The following is a 26,632-nucleotide window of genomic DNA, read 5'->3' as shown; positions in this document are numbered from 1 at the left end:
GCACAGCTACTGGGGACCGTAAGCAGCAGCAATGACAAGGCACAAAACCCAAGAATAGTTGTTGCAGGTGACACACCTGAATTGACTGTTCAGAATGTGCAGTTTTAAATTACTACCTTTGCTTTCTTTTGCCTTATTTCAAAAATTACTTCTGAAAGTTGGATGTAAGATGGATAGTTAGCAGAAAGTAGTTTTGAGTTTTCAGCAAACACTGCTTGCTCTTTCATCACTAAGGACTGCATACTCTTGAATAGAGGTCACTTTTTAAGCAAAAGATGTACAGACATGCACACAAAACACAGAAGCTAAATACTTCCGAACTGTATCAGTCCTAGGAGCAAAATGTTACCCTCCCTACATATTCTGCTGATGAAACCCCTCAAAATTCAAGATGTGTTTCCGCTGCTGTACTGCAGAGGTGCATAGAAAATAAATGGTTATCTCTCTTGGTACTACTTGACAACACTTGGATCCCAAACAGCCACTCTTCAGCTTACACAGATTCTTGCCCACTGATGGGAGGAGAATTTGGGCTGGTTTTCACTACTTTGCCCCACTTCCTAAGTGCTTTATTAGCATAGATCTGTCAAGCACATACTTCTCATCTGTCTGCAAATAAAAAGCAGATAAATGCCAAGGATTTTGTGGGATGGGTAATTTTTTTTTTCTGAATAATTTCTTAGCCATACCAAACCAGCCTGCCTTTTTTGCAGTGTTGTCTGTGTAACTTGATTGCTTGCAGAAATCAGTTTGGGTTCAAGGACATGGTCTCAAGGACCCTTTTGCATACCAGCATTCCTTGACCTCTCTGATCCTACATCCATCTGGCACCTGTGGCTCTGGAGTGTTACTCTTATCTTGCATAGCATTTCAAGGCCACAGGTTCATGCAAAAATACTGTAAGGAGGAAACCTCAAAAAAAGGGGACATAACTTGGGCACAGAGTAACCTGGTCTGAAAGAAATATCTGACCTCTGGTACACATTTCTGGTTCATGCAGCATTCCTTGCATTCCAGTGATACTTTTGCCAGAATGGAACTTTTTGTCTTAAGCAGGGTGACTCTTTTTAACATCCCCTTGACTGTGAAACCACTGGAAGAGGCTCTGTACAGAGTGGCTGCAGTTTGGGTGGGCTTCTCCAATGGCTCAGCATTATTTTTACTAAAGCATCTGAGCAGAGGGAGATAAAGCTGTCTTGAAATACATGCTTGGTAAAAGTTTGTGCTATCTTGACTTCCACAACTGTACAACTGGGGATACCAGCTATTTAACTTCTAAAAAGGACTGTGAAGAAGTGTTTTGAAAATGCTGAAAGCTGTTCTGCTGACAAAAGTTCTGTTGTCACAAACGTTCTCCTTCACAAAATTGCATTTACACAAAACTGTTCAGCTTTTCTGTATCAAAAAAAGAACATTTTATATGAGCATCTCTTATTTGTGTTTGGGAGGAGTTTCAGACTCCTGCTTTATGTTCAAGCTGCAAATATGGCACTGCTCTAATGCTTCATTACTTGTGTTTTCAACTGTCCTGACATGACAGGAAAATAAAAACTCCATTCAGCAGCTAAAGCAACGTTTTAAATGCAAGCCATCCCTTTCACCACAGGCAGAGACACCCACATGCAGAATAATTATCTTAACATTTCACGTAATAATGACAAAGGAGAGTTTTTATTTCACACTGTTTTTAAGACAAGGTAAGCACATCAAAGTCAAAGGTGTCTGCAAATACAGGGGTGTTTCTCCTTTGCATCGTTCTATTTGAAAGTTTAATTTTTCTGCATCTCTCCCAAACCTGGAAAATACTCCCATAGAGATAAGGAAATGCTCAACTTTCTCTCAGTGGAAACAAGTGGATCAAGGCATCCAGTCCTGATCTAAGCTCATTCTTTCTTGCTCTCTGAAACCAAAGTCTTGTGCAGGTATTTCACAAACCTAAAAGGCAGAAGAACTAACTTGGAATCAGTGGATATGCTGTGTAATTCTGGGCAGTGATCTTAACCCTGAAAAAAGCTTCATTTGGATGAAAAAAAAAAAACCAAACAACAAAAGCCATGCTTTAAAGCATGCTCTGCATGCACAGGGGTTGATAATAACCCCTCATACATCTGTTCCTCTCACTGCTCTTTCAGAAAAAATGAGAGGAAAATTTTTTTAAAAGTATGGAGCTCAAAATGTCTCTCCTACCTAGAGACTACTCTATAAAACTGGTAATCTAAAAGAGCCCTCTGAAAACAACTTTTTGCCATATTTCACTGGTTTTTATTTTCTTTTTCTCCCCATTTTTTCCAGTTTCAGCTGTAAGGGTAGCAGCTGTGCTTGGTTGAAAGCAAAACCACTTTACTTAGAAGCACTTCAAATTGCAAGAAGGTTGACTGATGGTGTTTTGCCATTCAGAAAATGTCAGCCCATTACTATACGCAACACACTGTAACATGAGATGACCTCATGTACAAATACCAAAAGCCCCCTGAAAACTTTGCATCATTCATAAAAACAAAGAAAATGTAAATCAGTGGTCTGCTAGCTCATTTCTCCTCCTTTTCAATGTAGCTCGTCTAAGCAGGTAGTTAATTTAGCACAACCAAATTAATGAAACAGGCTGACTGAAGTACTGAGATAAAACATGAACTGGTAAAATCTCGATAAAGCTAAGTTACAAATGAAATGTGGGTAACAGACTGAATGTGTTGCATGACCTTCTCAGATTTGTGCTTGGGAATTTAACAACCACTTTTGTTAAAGATATGTGTTTCTGATGTTCTGAAAATTTAGCTGTAAAACGAGGGTTTTTTCTGACCTCTTCCTCTTCTGTACACACTGTTGCCTTCTTGTAACATTTTTTGGATTAACAATAAGTAAGTCTTCACATACGCCCTAAAAAATTCAGTTATGAAACTTGCTGCACGAGTTACTGGGTGAAATGTTACCATCTGCATTATACAGCAGGTAAGATTAGATGATCCTTAAGCTCCCTTCTGGACTTAAAATCTATGAACATATATATATTCTTAGAAAGACATTCTCTGAGCCATGTTTACAACTTCAGCTGCAGAAAAGGAAGGAGTTAAATGATTTACTTAAAACATGGAGTTGTTGTTAGTGTAGCAACCACTAACTGCAGAAATATGTCAGCAGGCCTCACAGAAAGCAGCAAGGCTTTGTAGAGAAAGTTCAGCCCAACAATCACTGGAGAAATGCAAACTAACACGTCTTGCATGAGACAGTATTTGCAGCAGTTAATACTTTGGGGGAATGGACAACCCTCTTTAACAAGGAGGATCCACCACTCACTGCCTGCTGCCTGACTCAGCACTCACAGACATGACACTAAAGAAGCAAAAAAACCTCAAACTCTCTGAGGACTGTGAAAAAAGCAGAAGCAGTTATCTTCTCCAAGAATATGCATAGCAAAAAAGACACTTTTGTGAAGCTTCTATGAAGCCCACATGTCCTGCTCACATGCTCATGTTTCCCACAAAAATACTGGTGCCTTTTCCCTCCACTAGCTCCCTGCTATGGAAAAACACTTCTTCATAGTCTGGAAAATGCTGTTTGATCTCAGTAAATTACATCTCACTGCTTGTCGTTTTCTGATTGATGGTGTAACTTAGGGAACAATATCTGTGTATGGAATACTGTCTGGAGAAGTAGTCAGGGATTATTGAAAATACAGTATTTATGCAGTTTAAAAATCAGTGGCATATTACACACAACTTTTTTCTAGAGTGATGAAAAATTACTGAAGTGCGTTTGGGAACCAAGGGTATAAGGTCTTCTATTTGTAAGAACATTAGACTGGTAAGACTTCTTAGTGAGTTAGTAGTGATGGATGCAAGAAAGAGTGTCAACAGCAGCTGAGCATAAAGCCAACTGCTCCTCCAGCCAATGGGCAGAACAGAGGACGTCACTGCTCAGTGGCGGTCACAGAAGAGGGAAGAAAATAAAACTGAAGAAAAGAGAAGAAAAATCAAACAAGGATCACTGATTTCACCAAGCTGTTTAGAACTACTGGAGAAAGAGGTAAAGTCTTAAGTTTCATCATGTACTGTTCTTTCACCACGTGTTGTTCTTCTACCTATCTGGTACATCACAGTTAGTTGGAAGACTTTCAGAAAACAGCTGCTGTAGAAGTGCAGCATAAGTCATTCCGAAGTTGCTGAATTCAAAGGCTCTGTGCTGGTTTACACCAGCCACAGCTATGACTTTATACACACCTCACTTTCCAAGACTTGAGTCCTGAAGGTTCTGTCATGATACAACCGCTGTGATTTTCACCACAACACCAGGACATCAGCCACAGAAAGGCTGTGACTGAAAAGAGCTAAGGAATCTATGCAACATACATCCTTGCACGGGATATAAAGAATATTAATTTCAACGTGTAAGCGCCTCAGAGAAGTAAGTGAGGACAGATGCTGTTGCTGGTGGAGTAATTCTGTGCAGAAAACCCAACCCCAAACGAACAAAAATTTGGCAGGTGTAAAATAAATGAAAAGAAATGTCTCTGACACACAAACCAAAATTAAACCACCAAATTAACCAATTGCTACAGAGAGATAAAAAGTGTGAAAAGCTTGTAGCAGGGTTAGCTCAATACATGGAGTGCAGATCTGCTGCTGGTAAGTTTTGAATGATGCAGGAGAATGACGATTTCGCATATAAAAAGCAGGATTGCCCTATTCCTTGTTTCCCTTCTTGTTTCTTTAGCATCAGTTACTGCCCCACTCCAGGGACAGGGAAGCAGGGCTATGTTAATGCCTCTGTGTGCACTCTGCCTGCTACCAGAATGACAAGACACATTGTCAAAACCACAGGGCTGATTCACCAGCTACTACCAGAGTGACAGAAACATTGTCAAAACCACAGGGTTAATTCAACAAAGTTTCCTGGAAATTACTGCATATTATAGCAGTCCTTAGGACAGCCAAGAAACACTGGATATGAAACGACAAATTTGTTTGCAGTAGTTTTAAATGAACTATCACATTGTGATGGGTTTGAAAGCAAACAAGGAAGCAAGTCTGCAAAAGGCTTCATGACACAGCTGGGATGCAGGAATAGTTCCCACATGAGGTTCAGAATGATGAAGACAGCAAAGGCTTGGTGGGAGGCAGGCCTGTGGAAAAAATGACAGACAGCACTTCTGAGAAGAACAGAGAGGAGAGATAGTTCTGTGACTGGAGCAAAGATCAAAGGCAGCACCTCAAGTGACTGTACTACTTAGAGGAACACCTAGAGGAAAGGTGCAACTGCAACTCTTGAACCACAAGAGTTCCAACCACTCCAATTCTAGAGTACCAGTATGCACTGCTGTACAACTACATCAGTCTACAGTCACATGTTACCCCTGCACTACCAGCCTTGCAGCCACCATCATGTAAACACCTACCTTCCGGTGCCTAGCTTCCTTCCCAGCAGCAATCCATACCTCCTGGGTGCCTCTCCCAAGACAAGGTGGTCCCAGATGCCCTGGTGAGTGCACTTACCTCTGGCTTTTGACTCCGAGTAAGAAGGGATGTCCTCAGAGGTCAGGATTTGGGGGAGGCATGTGGGAGTGCCAACCCCCTGTCCCAGGTAAGAGGCAGGTGGGTAGTAGGAGCACATGCGGTACTGGGAGCTGACGGTGTGGTGGCTCTCCACGCCCTTCATCTGTCAGAAAGAGAAGTGCAACAGCAGCCTTAAAAAGCTGAGCCCTGGCACCACACAGCTTTGAAGGAAGAGGTCACAGGAGGTGGATGAGAAATAAAATCCTGAGATGCTAGCTTTGTGTTTTTACTTCGGTTGGCTCAGAGTGCCCACCACCGCTCAGCTACAGGTGAGCTGGTGTAATACAGGATGTGACCTAGCACCAGCACCTGCACAACTATAGCTGGTTCATCTTTTTATCTTACCCGAGGTGAAGTTGCCTCTGGCACACGAGAGCATGTATGCCTCACTGCAAGGAGCTTCCTGGCAAGTTTTCTGCTTTTGACAGAGGAAACAGCATGGTGAGCTTTCCAGACCCCATCAACTGCATGCACCTGGCTGGTATCAGAGCCTTAGTGTCCGTGAAGTCCCCACAACTTCCCAGGAACTAACTCATCTTAGACTGGTGGCAATTGCTCTGCCAGGGATCTACAGGGTGGCTAAGGAGGACAGTCCTACCCACTGACTCGTCTTTGCAGGACACTCTTCGCGGGCCACTCTTCGCAGCATCGGTGCAGTGACACGCACACGAACACAATGCTTTTCTTACAACCCAGTGGGATGGAAAAATATTTCCCTGCTTTACCCAGAGAAGCCGAGATGTGGACAGACTACACGGGAAGCCTGTAATGGAGCCAGCTGGACACCAGCCAGCAGGTCCACTGTGTCAACCTGGTGTTCTCCAACCCCTTCTGCCTCCTGCAGCAAAGCTGGAAGCAATCAAAAGTTAAAGTCCTACTCCAATGCTCTGAAATCATGCAAATTGATCTCCTCAGAGATGATTTTTTAGATGTTTGTTTCATGAAAGAACTACCATCCACTATTTGTTCCAAAATCCTACAGTGCTCCAAAACCTGCAGCGAAACACTTCCCAAGATTAGGATTTTCAACAGGAAAGGTAACACTACATGATCCTTTTAAACTTGCAGAGCAGTAAGTTATCATAGGACAGAAAGCTTCTGGGCAGAGAAGAAATACCAGTGTTTCACAGGGCCTGAAAGGTAGCACTGTCAGCAGCACTGCATGTCCAGCTATGCTATCAGATGTCATCTTTTCAAGCAGACATGACAAACAGCCTTTTCAGCCATGTCTCATCTCACTTAGAGGAGCTCCACTGTGGTTCTCTCAGGTCCCAGCCAGACACGCATGAGGCCCTGCTCTTCAGCCCTTCCCAGGCTGTGAAGCCCAACCCCAGTGAGTAGTGGAGACAGGTAATGTCTCAGATGGCTTCCCTGTGCCAGCAGACCTCCAGGACATGGTTCCACCAGAAGGAACCACTGGCTTTGTCTCCTGCAAAGCAGCCAGAACGCAATCACCCTTTGTCTTCCAGGGGCCTCCTTAATCATTCAATATTCATTTTAGTATGCCTAGCTGGAAATAATGTGGCCCAAGTCACATAAAATCCTACTGGTGCTGAGTCAGAGGTCAACATCCTGCTTTCCACATGCAGCCAAAGTTTGCAGTGAGATCCAAGTGCTTAGAGAGAGAGCTGTTTTCAGGAAGCAAAGTGCACCTCTGCACATCTTCTGACAGCAGCACCATGCATTTGCACATGTACTAAAGGATCAAGAGGACATGCTTTTAGTCTGTGAAAAGTAAGAATTTATCTATTACAAATTAAAGCAATACTGAAAAGATGATGTTTCTACCATCTGCACCCTACTCATGCAGATAAGGTTTAACAGGCACTGAAGTTTCATCCATGATAAACAGTAAATCATTCTCAAAAAAATTTAATGTGTCATCCCAAGGAAACCTGAACTCAAAAAAGCCATTGATATGCCCTCTGCTGTTCTGAAAAAAGACAGTCTGCTCTTGGAAACACATCTGTTCTTTGCACAGACAACCCTGGCCTGAAATTACAGATTAGCAACACAAACTGCTGAAAATCCAGTCCCAAGGATATTTTGAATCTGGACATCCACAAAACTCAACAGCTCCAGAAGTACTGAGGAAAAGAAGTTATAAAAATCCTCTCTGCCTGCATTTTTGCACACATAATCTTTCTTCCTTCAGTGGGTCAGGGCTGTGGGTTGCATCCATGGTCCTCACATCTAAAAGCCTCTCTTGTGCAAGTGCCATGTCTGAAAGCATACAACTGAGGAAAGGTTGCCTTTTCCTAAAAGAGACAGCGTTACCTCAGCTGTAATAAAGTGAAAGGATCACTCCCTGGCACTGAAATGATCACGTGCATGTTTTGTCTCTCTACAGAGTGGATGCAGTGACCTGTTCCTTTCAAACCTTTTTAATTTTTTTTTCTCCATTTAGAAAAAAAACCCCTCACCTAAAATCCTTGGATGCAATGAATTATTACTACTATTACTATTACTGTGTGGTAGCACTGGCTAGCAAGAGACATGTTTTATAATCTTATTACTCACGCCAAGTCTATGAACCACAATTCGACCCACAGCCAGAGAGTTTTGCCTCTGCAAAGACCATGTTGTGTATTAACCACTGAAAAGAATCTAAAAGCTTTTGGTCTTGTTTTATTAAACTGTTTAGAATACACACCACAGTAAATCTGAACCATAAGGTTTCCTTTTTACAGTGCTTAGCCAACCTGTTTTACAGTAACAATAAAAAACCAATGAGTAATAAAAATTCTTGACTTTAGCATACATTAAAAAGGGGTTTTGGGAGACCATAACCCCATGAGAAGGGGTATTTGCTCTGTATTAACTCCCGCAGCTCTGGAGAGTCCTTGAACATTTTTGGGTGCCTGAAAGGGAGATCAAACCACAACCCTGGGAAGGCCCTGGAATATTCAGATTATTTCTAATACAGGGCAGTTTGGTCTTCCAAATGCTGCAGTCAGGTGCCAGGTTTGGGATCCTTCCCTGGGTCCTGTCCTGTGGGTCATGCAGGTAAGTCATTCACAAGGAGATGCTTGGTGCTCTACAATCTCCTCCTGCCACCCTTGTTCTTTCCAGCCCTATAGCAAGGGCAAGACAGGCAATGGCTGGGGTCATGTCACAAGCCACTGTGGCTGTATCACTGCAGGCTCCACGCTGCACGAACAAGGCATGTTTCAGGTAGGGAACTGCTGTGGAAGGGAAGGACGTGCACTTGCTCTTTGCAGAAAGCATGTTGAGTTCTGGAGTTGCTCACTTACAGTGCATCCCCTTCCAGCCACACACCACTCATGCCATGCCCCAAGGCTGATTCAACAAGTACCTCACTGACTTCAGTGGGAGACACAGATCACTGAGGAAGCACATTAGGATTAATCAACATTTATGGGTCTCTTACGCTGTACAACACAGTGCACACTCACTAACTTTTAAAGGATGTGCTGAGATACTTTTAACTCATGAACTAATAAATATTGCCTGATTAAAAGACCACCCAACACAGTGGAAATTCCATGTAAAGCCAATATGGGGAATCAAGAGGCAGATACAACTTAGCCATAAACAGGCAAGCTGGAAGCAGGATTAGTCTGTCACTGATCACAACAGTGGAGCCCTACAGCAGTGCCCAACAGCAACAGAACATGAGAACATGTAGCAAAAGCCAACGAAGCATAAACAAAATGCTCCTGCATCAGTTTGGAAGATTCCTGCAGAAAAGCTTTCTCAACAGATGGTGAAAGAGCCACACAAAGTGCAGCTCCTCCTTCCAAGATCCTGGCAGCACTACATAACCATGATACATCTTCATGGAGGAAGAGCTGAGGAGAGGAGGTGGCCAGATCAGAGAGAGAAAAGAGGCAAGGCAGGCACAAGTGGTGACTCACTTCTCTTTCCAGCCTCAGAGACTAGAAAACGGTCCTACCCTTCTTGAAGAACCTACATAGATAAAACATCACCAGGTAATTCTTTTATTTGCAGAAGCTGCCAGCTGCAATTTCCTTGTGAGCAAGTCAGTGTTATTATTACGAGCACCTTCACATTTCACAGCTCATCCTGACTATTAGGCTGTCTCAACAAGGACAAGTAGGAAGTCATGTATACCAACCCTGGGTGAAAAGGGCTGCAAAAAATTCAGAGCAACAGAAGAGATGAAAATTTGGTTCTACCACTGGTGTGGTACAAGATCACAGCCAAACCACACGACTCAGGCTTTCCACTCCTCTGTCTCACCTATGACTCTCCAAAAGCTGCCTTAAAACAGAACAACGATTGTGAAAACACAGAGAAACTCTTTGAAGAAGTTTTAACACAGTTCCCTCCTTCTACCTCAATCTCAAAAATAAAGCCAGCTTTATGGGGCATAAAACTGCATTTTGCATTTATGTGTCATCGTCTGCAAACAAAAGAATTCATAGCTTGGCTTCTGTTAAGAGACAAGAAGGTATTCACTGGGCACCAGAGTGGAAATCCAAACATCAGGAATCTCTGCTGTGTCACTTGTAGACTGCGTGACCGTGGGCAAGTTATTTAACACCTTCCTGCTCATTTTTCCCGGATTTAAATCCAGGCTGCCATGAATGCCCCACCTTGCAATGCTACTGCCTATGTGCTGACCTCTCACAAGTACTGCTGCACTCATGCTGGCCAGGGCTTTGTTTCATTCCTAAAGCCAGCTAAGCATATTTTCCAGCACGAGACAAAAACTAGTCTATGATACCCCGACTCGACTTACTTTGATTCTAGCACAGAAAATACAAGAGAGATCTATTTCTGTCCCTCTTTGATAGACAAACTTAATTAACCTTTGCTATTCTGTTCCAACCTATTCTTTCAGACAAAGGCACTGACCCATAAACAATATGTTACCATCAGAATCTCAACTGCAGTGACACCTAGAGATATAGCCCTATCAGCAGTATCGGAAAATAAACCACTTAGATTAGCTCCTCTAAGAAATACGGATTGCATTCATGTCACACATGAGCTGTCAGAAACATTAGGATACTTTTAGCATAAATCTGTAGTGTGAAGGGTATGTTATGAATACAGTATATGATACACTGCTTACACGTTAAATTAGGATTGTGTTGGGTGACTTGCATCGTGTATACATATTGGCACACACATCCGTATGCTTTAAACATCTTGCTCCGACTTCTGGAGAGCTAGCCTGCATCTTCCATCAGAAGGCAAGGCTTACTCCAGGAGGAACTGCCACAAACTACAAACAGGTTGAGGAAGTTGAGAAATCTTTTTCACTAGCAAGCACCTATTCTTCAGAGTTCAAAATGCTAGCTGCTATATCACAGGCCATTGCTGGATTTAGTAAAAGAGTTTCACGCATTTCCTATTTTTTAAGAAATCCTTAGAAAACATTTCCTACCTCAGCAACTTCATTTACATAAGGCAAATGTAACTACCATATTAAAAATAACCTGTTATAATTTCAGTCTGATGCTCATGAATGCTTACTTTAGGTCTTTCCTCTAAGCTCTTTTAAGGAAGAGCTCTTTCCTCTTTTAAGGAAAGAACAAAAATGTTGTGGTTTTGGAAGGGAGAATGGTGGTTTACCAAGCTGCATTACAAAAAAGACAGAGAAAGAAAGCACAAACTAAAGAAGGACAAATGATAGACAGGAAGAAATTTGGAAGGATGGAATGAACTGGGAAAGAAGGAAGAAAGGGAAAAGGAGGGAAAAAAGGGAAAGGAAAGGGCAAGAAAGCTGGGTCTCAGCATGAACTATAAAATACATGTACATGGAGTTACATTAATTCTTAATTTAATCTGCTAAGATTAGGATGTGTCCATCCTGGTTTTACTTTTGTTGTGGCAGAAAAGACTGAAGTCATCCTACCATTTTCCACTTGCTCTCTCTAAGCACGTCACAGTGAGACCAGTTTCAGAACCACCACCTTCCACTGTATACCAACATACTCTGACTTGCAGTACTAATATTTGTGAACTCATTTAACTGTTAATTAGATTGAATGCAGATAATTTCCTGTTTTAATGAACAATCATGAAAGCTTTAAGGCAGGATCCAGACATTCACACAGAACTGGAGTGAAAGACAATGCATAGTAATCAGCACAGCTGCCACACTTCTTCAACCTAAGCTTTGCTTTTCTTCGGGTGCAACACTAGCCACACCTGACGATCCCACCTGAGTGCTGGCAAAAGCAGCACGATATAAATGACTGAAGGAGTCTTGACCAAAACTAGCATTTCCATTATGTTTATCAAATCATTATGGGTACAGTTTCTGGGATAATTATACACAGATGAACAAAACTTACACAGAAACAGCTAAAAAATTTGAACCTCTATGAATCCACTCAAGTATGCAAGCCTCTGTGAAGAACAATGACATCTGACATTAACCTATATTAAAGACTCAGTGATTCAGTTTATTTGCCAAGATACTTTAATCCCTATCCCATCCCATGCAGATGCACATATTGTCTCCCTGGGTTTTCTCCCCTGCTTCCTAAATTCTACAACAGCAGACAGCTGAGCTGCTCAAGGCCTAGTCTGCACCCAGAAGTTATCCTACTCTAAGTATGAAGTTCTCCTTTTGTGGTTAAAGTTATTCTAGAATAAGTGAGCCTCCAACAAGAGAGCAGGAGTCTTCTCTACACTGCTTAAACTAAAATACCTTCCAGTGGCCACATGGATGGCTTATAACCATAAATAAACCCTCCTGTGAGCTCACACCTTAGCAAGCTGTCCTGATTTGGTCACAGCAGGCATTGCACGGCTCTCATTTTGGTAAAGAAGCAAAACTCATGTGACACTACCAGTCACATAAGCATGCTCACTTGTACTGGAAGATTGGTTAATAAAGCCTGTGCATGCGAAAAATTAATTCAGTCAGCACAGGCAGTCCAGTAAAAACGCATGTGGAGATGGTGCTACATGGTCCCTCTGAAGAGAATTAGCTTGCATAGTTTTGCCAGCAAAACCTTTAAGCAAGGTCTTATTCCTCTTTGTGGATCATGCTTTGAAAGGTTTCTGTAACTCCTTACTGTGCTTGTCTAATACATTAATTTACTCTTCACCATTTAATACTGTATTTCTGTGATCTTCCCTTGCTGGTAACCTCACATGCACAGAATCCACGTTTAACCACAGGAAGCAACTGATGGTCTCCTTACAACAAACCTGTTCCAGTGTCAGAGTGTTTTACAACTTCGGCATCACTGCACCCACTGCCTTCAGGGATTATCTATCTAAGATCTCATTAAAACTTTTTATGAACATTTGTTCAATGTTATGCTGCCACAACAGTATGCAAACCCCATGATTCGTTACTCTTTCAGCAGTAAGACAGATCAGCCACTGAGAAACAGCTTATAAATTACAGGCCACTGACCTCGAACTACACTCTTCCCTACTGAACAGGAAAGGTGGGTCCTTGTTTTAAGCATTTTAGAAGCTGAGGAGACGCCACTCTTTCTGGCAGAAAGCACCACCTCTAGTATCTCTCCATAGACATCTCACTAGAGCAGCACTGAGATCCCAACAGCTTTGCCCAGGAGAAGTTAAAATCTTAGGTGAAGTGAATAGATGTGAATAGAACCATGTAACACACCTCAAGATGGAATGAACACCCAGCACTTGGAACAAGCTGGTGGAAGGAAAAAAGTCCTTTTTGACAACAAATACTTCCTTGGTACTCCACTAATTGGAGTGGCACTTAAGCAGAAGTTAGTTAAAAATTCTGCAGGGCCCCAAAGCACTTCACAGTAAGCTAATGCTGTAGGCCAATACTTCTTAGACATAAAGTATAGTTTTAGGCAATAGAATGTGTCAACAGAACTGAGATGACACAACCCTCAATCCAAGGTTTAACATACTTTAACAAGGCCTCACATATCTCTTCTTCAAACACTGTGAGGACACATATCTATTCAACAAACACTATGAGGACAGTCCCTATCTATAATTTACTTTCCTTTTTCCCAAGCAAGTAAAATCACAGAACCTCACAGTCACAGTTTTAGTTGCTGGAGGAATAGTGATGTGTTGAGACTAGCAGCCTGTAACAACGTTATTTTCACAAAGCAAATGTTGCTGCCCCTTATTTGCATTGTGATGGTGCCTTCAAGCATCAGTTCCACAAGATCTTACAAGCTAGGTACTGCAAAAGCTTCATAAGTAACTTTCTGTGACATCCCAGCTTAACCCAATCAACCAAAACGAAAAAGCACTAGCACCTCACCTCATTATTGGACATGAAATCCTATTCCCAGGCTACTTTGACTGAAGGTGATAGTCCCTTTTCGGTGGTGCCCAGTCATAGGACAAGGAACAATGGGTATAAGTTTTATCTCAACATGAGGGAAAACTTCTTTACTGAAAGAGCGGTTGTGGAGTCTCCTTCTCTGGTGACTTTTGTTTCAAAGCCCACCTGGATGCATTTCTGTGTGGCTTGCTCTAGTTGATCCTATATTAGCAGAGGGGTTGGACTTCACAATCTCTCTAGAGGTCTCCTCCAACCCCTAACATTCTACAGTTCTGTGATTCTCCCTCTAGTCTGGTGATTAAACTCAGCATCTGGGGAAGATGCTGTCAGTTAACCTACCCTTCACACACTGCGGGACAATTGTAGTGAAGCCTATGAATATATTGAGAGAAGAAAGTTCTCATGGTGTGGGCTCACACAGCATAAGGAAGACAGCTCTTGTACCTATATGGCTGTACTCATGGCAAGGGAAAAAAAAATAGGTCATGGAGTAGTACTAAATGCAAACTACTCTAAAGCCATGATCTTAAAATCCATGGACCTGCCAGCTATTGCCCTGGGAGGGCTCTGCATTTTCAGGAGGACCTTCCCATGAAAAAAGTGTCTAATGATAGAAAAGCCTCACTGAAGGTGATGTGAACTGCTACAGCAGTTGTAATCACCCTGGTCCAAGTCCCAGCTTCTCGGTATCAGAAGCTAAAAAAACCAGCTCATCTCTGTGCCACAACTGCTAGAGGAATTCTCTGTCAGCAAAAAGGATAGGCCACCTGCTCCTTTCAGAAAGGAGATTTGGTGGACATTCAATCTTTCATTGTTGAGTGGTCTAACAACAGAGCCTTTGCAGAAGACAACATGCCCTCTCGAAGCTCTACAGAAGCAGTCTGCCCTCTCCTGCCCTTAGACAAGGGACATGGGCATTTGCAGACTCAGGGGCTGTAGACTCAGAGTTTTACCTCAGACAGAAAAGCACCACTGCAGCTCAAGACCAAACAGCCTTGGGGTCACTGAAATGGCTCCTATTGCTTTGCCAGCAATTCCTTGTCTTGGTAGACTTCCCCTTTTTCCATTCTCCAACAAGTACTGAGTTTGAGGCTACACTCAGAATCAGAGCATCACAGAATGGTCTGGGTTGCGAAGGACTTCCAAAGGTCATCTAGCCCAATCCCCTCTGCAGTAAATAGGAGCATCCTCAACTAGGTCAGGTAGCCCAGAGCCTGGTGAGTATCTCCAGGCATGGGACCTCAACTATCTCTCTAGGCAACCTGTTCCAGTCTTCTGCTACCCTCATGGTAAAGACTTACTGGGACATTTACCAGGTCCTAGAATGAGAGGGCTTCCTTGGCTTTATACCCCTACCTAAGGAAGTGCACAGAGCTTTGGTGCAAATCCCTCAGGCACAGCCCTGGGACTGACATGGCCTGAACACACCATTAGTAACATGCCATGACACACTGAAGTGATTGCCATCAACCCACTACACAACAGCACAGTCTCCTGGATCACATTAGTACCTTGGATGTGAAAGATGGAGAGGAGAAAAGAAGAAATCCCTGAAGAGCAAAGCCTCTCAGAAATGACACCTCAAGATACCAGGATGCTATGTTGGGCAATTCAGTTGGACCACTTTTCCAAAATACAGCCCATAGTCTACTATGACATAACTCAAAAGACAAAATCAAGTGGGTACCCTTTATCCAGCAGGAGCTTACTTATACCTCTCTCATGGCTTTCATTGTGTTGCATCACAATCCTTCATTTTGGCTTTCTTAACATGGATCCTAATCATACCCTGGAATCTGGTTCTGGTTTTGCACTGCCATGAATTCAGCAAATGGGAGGTCAGAATCAGGCTCAAGAAAGAGCTTATCGTCTGCCTCACTCTTCCATGTAACACTTCTGTAACACCATACCTGCCACTGCTTTCCTGACTGGCTTGGCATGTATGTTGCTGGGAGGCTTCGAAGGCTGGTTTTCACGGCCGACCCTACAATTGTACCTCCTGCCTCACTTGAGGAAGGCTCACTGGCCACTGCCATTTGGTACTGGGAGTAGCCATAGAGGTTGTTATAGTAAGGATACAGGGATGGCTGGTAAAAACTGCTGTAGTAGGTGGAGTCCACAACCAAATCAGACGTGCTCTCCAAGTGCCCTCTGCTGGTGATGGAAGGGATTTCCTGGATCAGCATCCGGCCCTCTGAAAAAAAGGGAAAAAAAAAGGCCATTATGACACAGGAGGCTCCATGAAGACCATCACCTTTCACCTTCTGATAAGCTATCACTCCTGAAGGATGCACAGAGAGCAGTGAATAGGAAGGGATGTGTGCTGGAAGGGAAGCATGTCCGGATGCTTGGTGGAAACTCAAGTTAACTGACATGCACTCAAAGTCTGAGACCACCACCTACACATATTGCAGATTGCAAAACGGGAGACCAAACCAACTCCAGGTTAAGACAATGTTCCGAGTCAGCTGATCTGACGATGGTTTCCACCAGCTAAGGATGCAGACCACTATTATCTTTAAATTTTAACAATGTGCTAAGTCTCTTTTAACTCCCTGGAAGCAGAAAGGATCTAGCTACAGGATAAGCCTCTCCAGCCAGTGTTCTGCAGGCAACAAGACACTTTCTGAGCATGCCTCTAGAAAGCGTGAACAGCCACAATGCCAAGAGAAGCTGCAGTAGGGAAAGCAACGCATGAATAACCAAGGTATCTCAGAAACCCAACCCCTGAGCAGTAAGACCGTCAATCATGGCCCAGCCTCCAACCCAAAACTTAACTCCTCTTTACCTTCAAAATCACAGAGCAGAACAAGCTCCCACACCTCTGGTAAAAGCGGAGGAGGAAGCGATTGCTTGTGACTTGCTGCCTGCAATCTGAAGTGCCGCCAGACCAGAGACCAGATGGCTGCACTCCCCACAGGCTGTCCCCTCAAAGGTCTGCCTCCCTTGTAGTTCCCTAAGACGCTTCTTACAAGATAAGCTTCATTTTTCTCATCACTCCAGTGTCAACCAGTGTCTTGCACTGTCTGCAAGGATGAAAAAAGGAAGGTGCTTGTTGGTACTGTTTCACAGCCAAGCTCTTTCTGACACACTGCATCAGCTACCTGGATGAGCCAGACACAGCAGGAAATTGCCACAACCTTAGAAAATCTATCCACACAGTGAACACACATTTACATATTAAACAAGGGAGAAACTGGAAATCCCATCATCCCTGCAGCTCTCGTTCTACCTTGCATCCCTGTAACCCTTCCCTGCACTAACTCCTGAGAGTATTTGCTGCATGATCCCTTCCACAAGCAGCTCTTGCGCTTTCCAAATGTTGTCTATCTTACCATGGAGGAGAAGAGGATGTAGGTTAAAGCATACTGATGAGCTCTAAAGAACTATCAGTATGGAAGTGAAGCAGCATGGACAATAGGTATGTATGAAATAACAGCCCTAGGAGAGATGTCAGGCAAGTGTTGCCTAGTTTGTTTTGCATCTTTCTCTTGATATATCTGTATCTTGGTTACTTACCTGCAAAATGAATACAGCAGCATTTAGCAGTCTCTCAAAGTCACAGTAATAACTTCCATTGTACTGTGTACTAGATGCAAACTAATTTACTAATTTTATTGCCATTTACAATGCAATTCTTCTGCTGTAATGAAAGTTCTCTGCAATCATGGACAGATCCCTTCTAGTCATTTAAATTATTGTGTCCTCACTCAGCCTTTGCCAACATATTGTTGTCATTAATGAACTACATTAATTTATTAGCAGAGTCTTTATGCCTCCTGCACCTGATTTTTCTGTCCCTCAGCCCTACGCAAGTAAGAACCAAGCCAGCTGGCCTTTTTCATTTGGAATACCTCCCCAACTTGCACACAGAACTGAGGAGTCTACAACGCCTTCACAGTTTTTGTGCGTCTGCATTTTCATGGAATTGTGGTATTGGTACACTTCTACTTCTGGGTAGGCCTCTCTTCAAGTCCCTTTGTCCATGTCTTTGATAAAATCAGAACTTAGATCACTGAACAGCCAATAATTATGATACATCACAGCACAAGCCTGACTTCACTTCCCAAATTTAGCTCACCAAAAAAAGCTGAGGTCCAGTTGTTCTGCTTTTCATGCTGTAAAACAGAAGCCAAAACCAAAATCCTTCAATATGTTCCCTGCTGGGATGCAAAGTTCACATGAAACAGAGATCAGCAAGTCAGCTGGCTGCAGAACTTCTGGTAGGCCGATGCTTTGCTGCACAAATGAGTATTTCCTTCTGAAACCTTTGCAGTGTCCTTCCACTTGCAATGCATCCTAAGAAGGAATAATACTTTCTCACAGTGCTGGTAACAGGAAGATGAAGCTTCTTTAGACCTACACACAAAAGGTTAACCACCCTGAGGTGTCAGCAGCTAGAGAGAAGAAAGGGACAGAGTATCAGCTTTCGCTGCAACTTTTGGAAGGGTCTTGAGCACTATATCTCCTTATACGGGACAAGGTGGGCAAGGCTAGAACCTGCCCATAGCTACCTCAAGAAATCATACAAGTGTTCTTGTGGCTAGTAGAGTGCTACAGCTCCTTCCTGAAGAAGGAGTAGCAGTGGCAGTCTTTTCTTGCATAAGTAGGAAAAAAATGCCTTTTCCCCTTTCTTTTCCCTTTCTACCTCCTATAATTTGCCACTGGAAGTGCAAAGGGGTTGACTTGCTGCCACCTCTGTTTCCTTCATCTAGACACACAAGTGCTGCCAGCAGTTCAGTGCTCAGGGCTGTTATGAAATCAGCAGAATGGTACTCTTGATTTCCTCTGGCTGTCCCTCTGCTCTCCAATAGCCTCTACAGTACTATCACCTGCCGTCTCAAGACTCAATATTCAGTCTGCAGAGTTGGTCACCTGCTCATTCACAGCCACCCAAACACCCACATATACAAATCCCAAGCATCAGCAGTCTGAGGCATTTTTCTCTTACAAACACAGAATTATGGAGTCCATAGTACTTGGCACGTAACTTCTCTGAGTTGGGTCCACAACTCAGAGATGTGCCCCAGCAGATTAGCAATAAAAACAGGAGCCATAAGAAAGGGGAAAGCTCAAGTGAAAGGACAGAAACACTCAATCCCATTCAGGACTAGGACGTCTGCAATAGCACTGGAAAGATGGCCAGGAGAGTTAATTTTCCCTAAATCCCAAGCCACATCATCCTTCTGAAGATGGAAGGCCTGGCAACACCTCACAATGAGCAGGAGAAAGATGCCACATGCTTCAACTCACGCTTTCCCCCAAATTTAGGAAAGGAGATTTTCTTTGATGTCATGCTTTGAGACAAGCATCTGCTTTTTCTTTCTGTAGCAGCTGGAACAGAAAGGAGATACCTCACTCACGACATAGCCCCATGACATGTGGACTGTAGGCAGATGTCAGGTCAGACTAAGTAAAAGCACCCCATGGGTTAAACTCTTTGCAGTCTTGAACCAGAGAGTTTGAGCAAAGGATATCTCTGCAGAGCTGAGCTCTTAAAGGTCTTCAGTGACCGGCACACAAGTAAAGGACAGGTCTGCAGTTCAGCTCTGCTCTCTGGCCCCACCCAGCCTGGCTGAATCATGTCATCATACAAATCATACATCATACAAATACAACACATATAGAACATACACAACTGCAAATACATTAAGGAGAATGAGTTTTGTTACTCATGGAAAAAGCCCTGAGATTTGTGACTTTTCTTTATGGGCAATGAAAGCTCAGGAAGAAAAGCACATCACACCAAGCCAGAACGTACATGGGGTACCTTTAAATAAGTGCTAAGCACCAAGAAAAGCAGAATTAAAGGCCAATGAACTCTGCTAAAGCGTCTTAGGGATAAACTAAGGCACTTGGAGACCTGCACAGAGATTTCACATTTATTACATGCAATAGGGACTTTTTTGTCCTATCCATGCTGGTTACTTCCAGCTAAGGTTTGCTAGCCAGCTGGCGAGTAAGCACACTGCTTCTGGGTTGCAGCATCCTCAGGTATGGCCACCATTTGCAGAACAGGGCAGACCTTTGGAGGTCCTTTCCAACCCAGACTGTTCTACAATTCTATGGTTCTATGATCTACTGGAAACAATGACTGTAAGTAAGCTTTAACTAACTGGGGTCCCTCTGGTTGGTTTTTGGTCTCTACCTGCAATTCTTGACTCCTATCTACAGGCTGAACCTTTCCACAGCCTCACCTCCCACCCCTCAACAAGAAAGGCTGCCAGCCTATGACTGCATCTTCCACCAGAAAGGAAGAACACCAAGGTTAAGAAAACAGCTTTCAGCTGGTTTTTGTTCTGGTTTTTTTTTTTTTTCCAAATGTAATTCAACACAGCTGAATAGCTCTGCTAGCAAGGTGAGGGTCCTCCCCTGCCTCAGAGCTTGCTGCATTAGAACACCTGCACATGAGGGGCAGCCCTGAAGTTCATTGCTCTAAGGGGAGTAATTTTCAAGAGGAATTAAGCTCTCAACAAGGCAACTGCTGCTGCACTGTCAGACTCCCACTCTGCCCCTTCACCTGCCCTTTAGAATAAGAGGGCTGCTGCAGGAGCTGGGCTTATACCTTGGCTGGCTGTTTTCACCCTCTACATGGAAAAACTGGGAAGGGCTCCCAAGTCTTTCCACTTGCACCAGCCACAGATTTTACCATTTTGCGAGTTGCAAACAGAACACAGCTGAAAATATGGGACTGAAGCTGTACAAGACAGAACAGAAATTTGAAGAGCAAAAGAAAAAATGATCAGATAAAAGTTCTTCCTCGATTTTTGGAACACCAAATCTACAATGTAGAGCTATCATTGCCTCTACATATGTGAGCAATGCCCTTGCAGTGAGACAACAGCTGGACGTGCTGTTATGCCCTTGGATCTCTAAGCTCTTTTCTACATTTTTACCAGTTCCTCTAGAGAACCGATGCTACTTTTTTTGCACTATGTACAGAGTGTGAAATATGGTTCAGTCTTTCACAGAAGATCAATATGATGCACGATAAATACTGTTATTGATCTTGCAGTGTTGTAGACAACTCTCCAGCTCTATGGCATATTAATAGTTGTTAACCAGTAACTCATTTCAGGATGGCTGGGATTTTAAGGAAGGAGAGTTCTTGGGGTCAGTTACACGTATGGGTCTTACACATTCAGTAACTTACGAGGGGCTCTTGCCTTCATTTGGCAGAGCATGGTGAGAAACAGTGGTCCAGTCTTCAGTTAATGTAAACCAGTCTCAGATCATTTACTTCAATAAAGCTGTGACAATTTAGATGAAGGCAGATATGCATGGCAAAATCAACGCGGAAGCCAGCAAAATCATTCTTTCCCTTCTTACGTTTTGGGAGGAGAGAGAAGAAATGTCAGGGAATTTAAAGGAATTTCTATCATCATCTCTATTTCACAGTGCAAACACTTTTAAGCACACACACTGAGAAATACAAACACTGAAGTTCTGCCTGTAACATTCACTCATTCATTCTGCATACAAACATGGAGTATTTTGTATTCCTGTGAGTACTATTAAGGGCCAGTTACACATCTTATTATATACTGATAGCTAAACATTCCCAGACAAGACTCTGATGCTGAAGTCAGAGGACACGGGATCTGTACTATTAAACTTCCTCAGTGTCTAAACCAGGGTGGTAACACTAAACTGCCTACTGGGAATGGTTACTGGAGAGAGTATTAGTCAGCTTGGGATGGATGTACACCAGGAATTGTTTTTAAAATCAGGATAGCACATCCAGTCATGCTTCAATTTCTGGGAGCACGCAGTGGCACAGTTCCGTTTACTTATGTGGCCACTAAGAGCCAATTAGTCTCCATCTGATTTCTCTATTTCTTTTAGAAAAGAGATTATGTGTATGCAGTATGGCAATTCAGAGAACTTCACTGCCTGCCTTTACTGACATGAGTTCTTATATACACATATGGTTAGGTTTTATTTCTTCTGTGTCTACAGAGACTCTGCACATACACAGACATGCTGCTGAAAATGGATAACTGCTCAAGGAACACATTTACTCAGGGAGCGGGAAGGCATAGTCACTGCCCAGTGAGCAGAGTTCAGCTTCTGGTAGTCTACACTTTCTGTAGTTTTCAATTCAGAGTGACTGCTTATGTCACTATAACGTTAGTATCTTCCTGCAAGCTGGCCTCAGTGGCAGGGGAATGGTTATGTCATTAAAACACCAAAATTAATTAGTCAGGAAACACCTGCCTTTGGGCCTCCAGAGTCTTGGATTTGTACCTGACAATTTTCCTTTGCTCTGTATATAAAAGCACTAGTGCAATCCCATTCACTGGTTTGGCAACACAAAGTCTCACAATGTGTTAGTTCAAATCATAGCTGGCTTTGAGGTTGGACAGTAGCCTTGAATGAGGCTGGTGTGAAATCACTCCCTAATATCATAATCAGAAACACTGGAACAATATATTTCTCCCACTAGACAATCATGACAGAGATATTTCAGATGTCAAAGAAAGCTGGCACCATTATTTACTTTCTGCTGAGACACTCTGCCTCCCAAGAAACAAAACCCACACGCTTGCTCTGCCTGTGAGAGGAGTATTTCTGCTCTCTTCCCATTAGAAGTTGCAGATTATCTTTGCTTCCAGCATTGAACTTTTAGCTTGCTATAAAGTTAATGTGCTAAACAATGTTCACTCCAAGCAAAGCTGTGGGGCTGTGTATTTTCTGCCACCCCCAAAAAAGGCCATTATCTGTAATTACCCATTACCATGCATAATTATTTCTTCTATTCTGGTCTATGGCCCCCAGGACTTTATGCTGTTACAGCTCACTGCATTATCTTATCAAATTTGTTAACGAAGCTTTTTTGACCTTTTGAGCACTTGTCACAGCACATACAAAAGCCAGCAGTAAATTGTCTAAGCATGTAGTGTATGATTTATTATTTGTCTCCTGCATAGCAGTATCATACAAAATACTACACACTAAGACCTTCCATATTCTCATTCCCTGCTTTAGCTAAAATGATAAAAAGAAAGGAAACCTCGTTAGTAGGAGAAGGGAAGACGAAGATGGGAATTTGAGGAACATGATGGTAACAAATGGCTAAGTCTGAGCATCAGGCTCTGAAGCAGGTCCCAGGTGCTCTTCTCTCCAATTCCACCTTTTGTCTTTCTCTTCTTCCTCCCCAGTCTGATTCTAGCACTTCATCTTCTTTTCACACCTGTGTAATTGCTGAACCCTACTCTGTCCTTCAGTAAGCAAGAATGGGGTATTTAAATGCCTCTCCTCCAACTTACAGTTTCTATCAATACAGTACAATTTCCTGAAAGACAAATTTGGCCCAATATGACTTTCAGAAGGATTGTCCTTCATGGATGTATGTGAGTACACAAAGGAATGTTTTTTTGTCACCACTGATTCTACAGAATTACAGAATGGTAGGGGTTGGAAGGGACCTCTGGAGATCATCTAGTACAACTCTACTGCCAAAGCAAGATCACCCACACAGGAACGCATCCAGGCAGGTTTTGAAAGTCTTCAGAGAAGGAGACTCCACAATCTCTCTGCAGAGGCAGACTGTTCCAGTGCTGCATCACCCTCACATGTTGAGATAGAACTTCCTGTGTTCTAATTTGTATCCCCTAATCACCTGCCAACTTCTACCATACTTTTCACCTAGGACAAAACAACCAGTCATTGCAGTGTCTCTGAGGGCAGAGCCTACGTGTCCTGCAACGTTCCCTGCTGTATGAAGCAGCTGGACTCAGTGTTACTGGCAAGGAGTGGGCAGAACAGCAGCAGTGTCTGCAGGCAGGAGATCGCTTTATCCACCAAGCCATTAACAGCTGTGCTCCCCTGCTTCTCAAGGTTTACTCATTGCCAGAACAATATCCATTTTCACCCAGAAGGAATGCACATTGCTTTTTCATTCCCTCTAGGAATAACACTGGAGCCATTATCTGAGCGAAGCAGAATAAGCCTATCCAATTCCACCTATAGAGGGCTAAACCAGTTTGAAGTGGGACAGCACATCTTGTCAAGAAGGACATCTGCCAAAAAAAGGCTTTCTGGGATAAAAGTTAAGCAGCAAGGACAGCACATTTCAAGAAAAACTGGCAGATCCCGGAATTAAGATTTTTATTATCCTGCTTGAGTTCTGCAGTGGATGTACTCAACACACAAGCTTTTAGTGGGAAATCCACACAATGCTTTTGTTCATGATGTCAAAACCCATCCTATGGAATGACTTCCAACGTGTGCTGGTCTAGTCTGGCAAAAGGTACAAGCAATTTAGAACAATCACTTGTGGATTAATTAAATCGCAGACGAGGGGGGCACTAAACAGCAAAATAAACTGACATCTCCCACCTCAGGATGTGTTTTCTGGTCTTTTAATCCCTCCCACGTCTTCTGCCTGAGCCCTTCCATGTTCAAGCTCATGTGTGGAGATTCAGACCACGGTTATATCCTCACCACCAGCTGTAAAGAGGAACTAGGGAACAGTACAAACAAACCAGTGCCATACCTCCCTCACCCCCTCTCAGCCAAATGTAGCCAAATTCTCCCACCACAAACTTCTAGCTTCTTCACTGCCTGTCAGTTCAGGTACTTTTCTATTGCTTACCAAGACAGCCTGTGGCAATTGAAGGCTTGCTTCCAAGGTACCAATGGGAGGACCACAAAGCTCACAGCCAACAGCATATCCCTTTAAGACTTCTCCCATTAGCTCCCCCACTCAGACCTACACTTTCAGACTGAGAGGATCATCCTTCTTAAAAACCACGTAACACGTACAGCATTAATTCTGTCAGTTCAGTCTCCCTATCAAGATGTCAGAGGACACAAAAATCAAATGCTTGCAAAATATGATTGCATCAACATGTTACTTTGTCAAGTAGTTTTGTAATGATGAAAGATTACTAATTGACAGAATCTTTTACACATAAGCTTCTGTTATTTCAGGGTTTTTGTACATTCTTTAACGACTGCATTTCTCCCCCTCCCACAGAGTTCAGTCTGCTGGGTGGACTGTTCTGCTGTTTTCACCAAGAATTTTTTCAGACTGACGGATTTGCAGGCACTCATCCTATCATACTTGATTTTCTTAAACCTTGGTATGACATCAGCTTTCTTCCAGGACTTAGGAATTTCCTCAGTGTTAAAAGACTTACTGGAAATCAGCATTAACGGACAAAAGAGACCTTCAGCCAGGTTTTCTGGCTTTGCTGAGTTTATTTATTTAAATACTACATGCAAGCAATTCAGTTCTGCTGACTACATTCATTTCTGCTGCTAGAAATGAAAGTAGAATGTTACCATCTCCACATACAGCAACATCATTTGCCTTTTTTTCAAAGATCAGAAAAAATATTGAGCACTGCTTCCTCTCTTCCACATGAGGAATTACTATCCCATAATGGGACAAATGACTGTTAACTCTGTGTGTCTGCATTCCTAAATACAAGCAAAAAACCTACAAAATTTATTTGGCTACATTTTAGAATTGACAAAAACCACTTTCATTTATTTTCAAAAGAAAATGTGGCTTGAGAGGAAAAGAAACCAAGAAGGCAGAAATCCCATCCAGAAGACTGCAGGATGGCATAGTAAGTTTCCCAGTCATATACGGTCCCAATCCAGCTTCTGCTAAGAGGAGTTGATACCATCACTGATTTCAGTAGAACTGGAGAGAGCACACTGTGTTCACAATCAGTGTACGCTTTATTAAAAATGATCTGCTGCAAACATTTAGCATGCAACTTTAAAACCCTCCTAATATGGCTGAGGAAATAAAACCTATTGAAAATAATTTTTATTTCCACATTTAATGCAAGCTTCAGATCCTTCTAAGATGTCTATAGCAGTAAATTCTATTTTCAACATCTTCTGCCACTGACTAGAGCAGTGTAGTTGGTCTTTTTATGTGAGCTGAGGGGTAATGCTTGTTCTTTCCTTACTTGCACTTTTGGCCTTTATAATACAGCTGCAGTGATTGTATTCCAATCTCTATCAGGAAAAAAAATTGGCTTTAGTAAAGAAAAAGCATTCAAAATCTTTGAATGTGGTTCTCTATCTGTGAAGATGTTAGGTACTGTTTTAGTGCTACCATGCATGTTTGTTCACGCTGAACTGAGCAGGATTATTTACATATTTAATATTATTAGCAGGCATGACAGCTAGCAGGATCAGGATCAATAAAATCAGTGCTTCAGAAAATTAGGAGCACAAGAAACAAGTGCCATTTTCAATCTTCAGTGTAACAGCTGGGAGTGCATGACTACTATGTGTGCATATGTATGTATACACACTATTACTCATCTTGAGATACCCGATTTAAGAAATTTAAGAACATTTATGTTGTTACACTCAGACATCCATCATGCTACTGAAGTGTGTGGTAATAGGGGCAAAACTTAAACACAACACAACTTTTTAAAAAAGTACAGGAAGAACTTTTAAGAGAAAGGAAATTGGGAGAGAAAAACCACATTTCTAGACAGTGATGGAAAGCAGCCCAGACACCTGCAGGCACAAAGCAGCCAGCTGAGAGGAGGAGAAAGAAACTTGGTGTGGATTGAATGCAAAGGGATTTAAGTCATTAACAAGACATCAAAGAGAACATTAGAAGGGAGGGAACACTTTATAAGTGTCTGAGATAGGAGACCTTGGAGGAAATATGACTGGGATAAAGTCATTATAGCACACACTAAAAATAATAAAGGGAGTAGGACAATGTTTGGAATTAGCTGGAGTCCATGCTTGGATATAAGCTATATGATGACAGAAACCAAAAAAGTTTCTAAAAAAGACTACCTAGAAATAAAAGGAGGGCTTTTCACTCTGTCTATACAATACATGGTGGAAAAACTAG

The 26,632-nt window shown here is 42.6% G+C and overlaps 1 protein-coding gene across 1 annotated transcript in view; it reads right to left on the bottom strand.

Annotated features, from left to right (window-relative positions):
* The window catches only part of DMRT1 (doublesex and mab-3 related transcription factor 1), a 54,404-nt gene that overhangs the window by 18,473 nt on the left and 9,299 nt on the right, over positions 1–26,632 (bottom strand). The window contains exons 3-4 of the mRNA XM_054397852.1: positions 15,699–15,982; positions 5,490–5,652 (exon numbers count right to left, since the gene is read on the bottom strand). Coding sequence (XP_054253827.1) covers positions 5,490–5,652; positions 15,699–15,982 — 447 coding nt within the window. The remainder of the gene's footprint in view (positions 1–5,489; positions 5,653–15,698; positions 15,983–26,632) is intronic.

Source organism: Indicator indicator, chromosome Z, assembly GCF_027791375.1.
Source record: "Indicator indicator isolate 239-I01 chromosome Z, UM_Iind_1.1, whole genome shotgun sequence".
NCBI lineage: Eukaryota > Metazoa > Chordata > Aves > Piciformes > Indicatoridae > Indicator > Indicator indicator.
The sequence above is the reverse complement of the archived record's forward strand: the minus strand, read 5'-3'. Positions and strand labels throughout refer to the sequence as shown.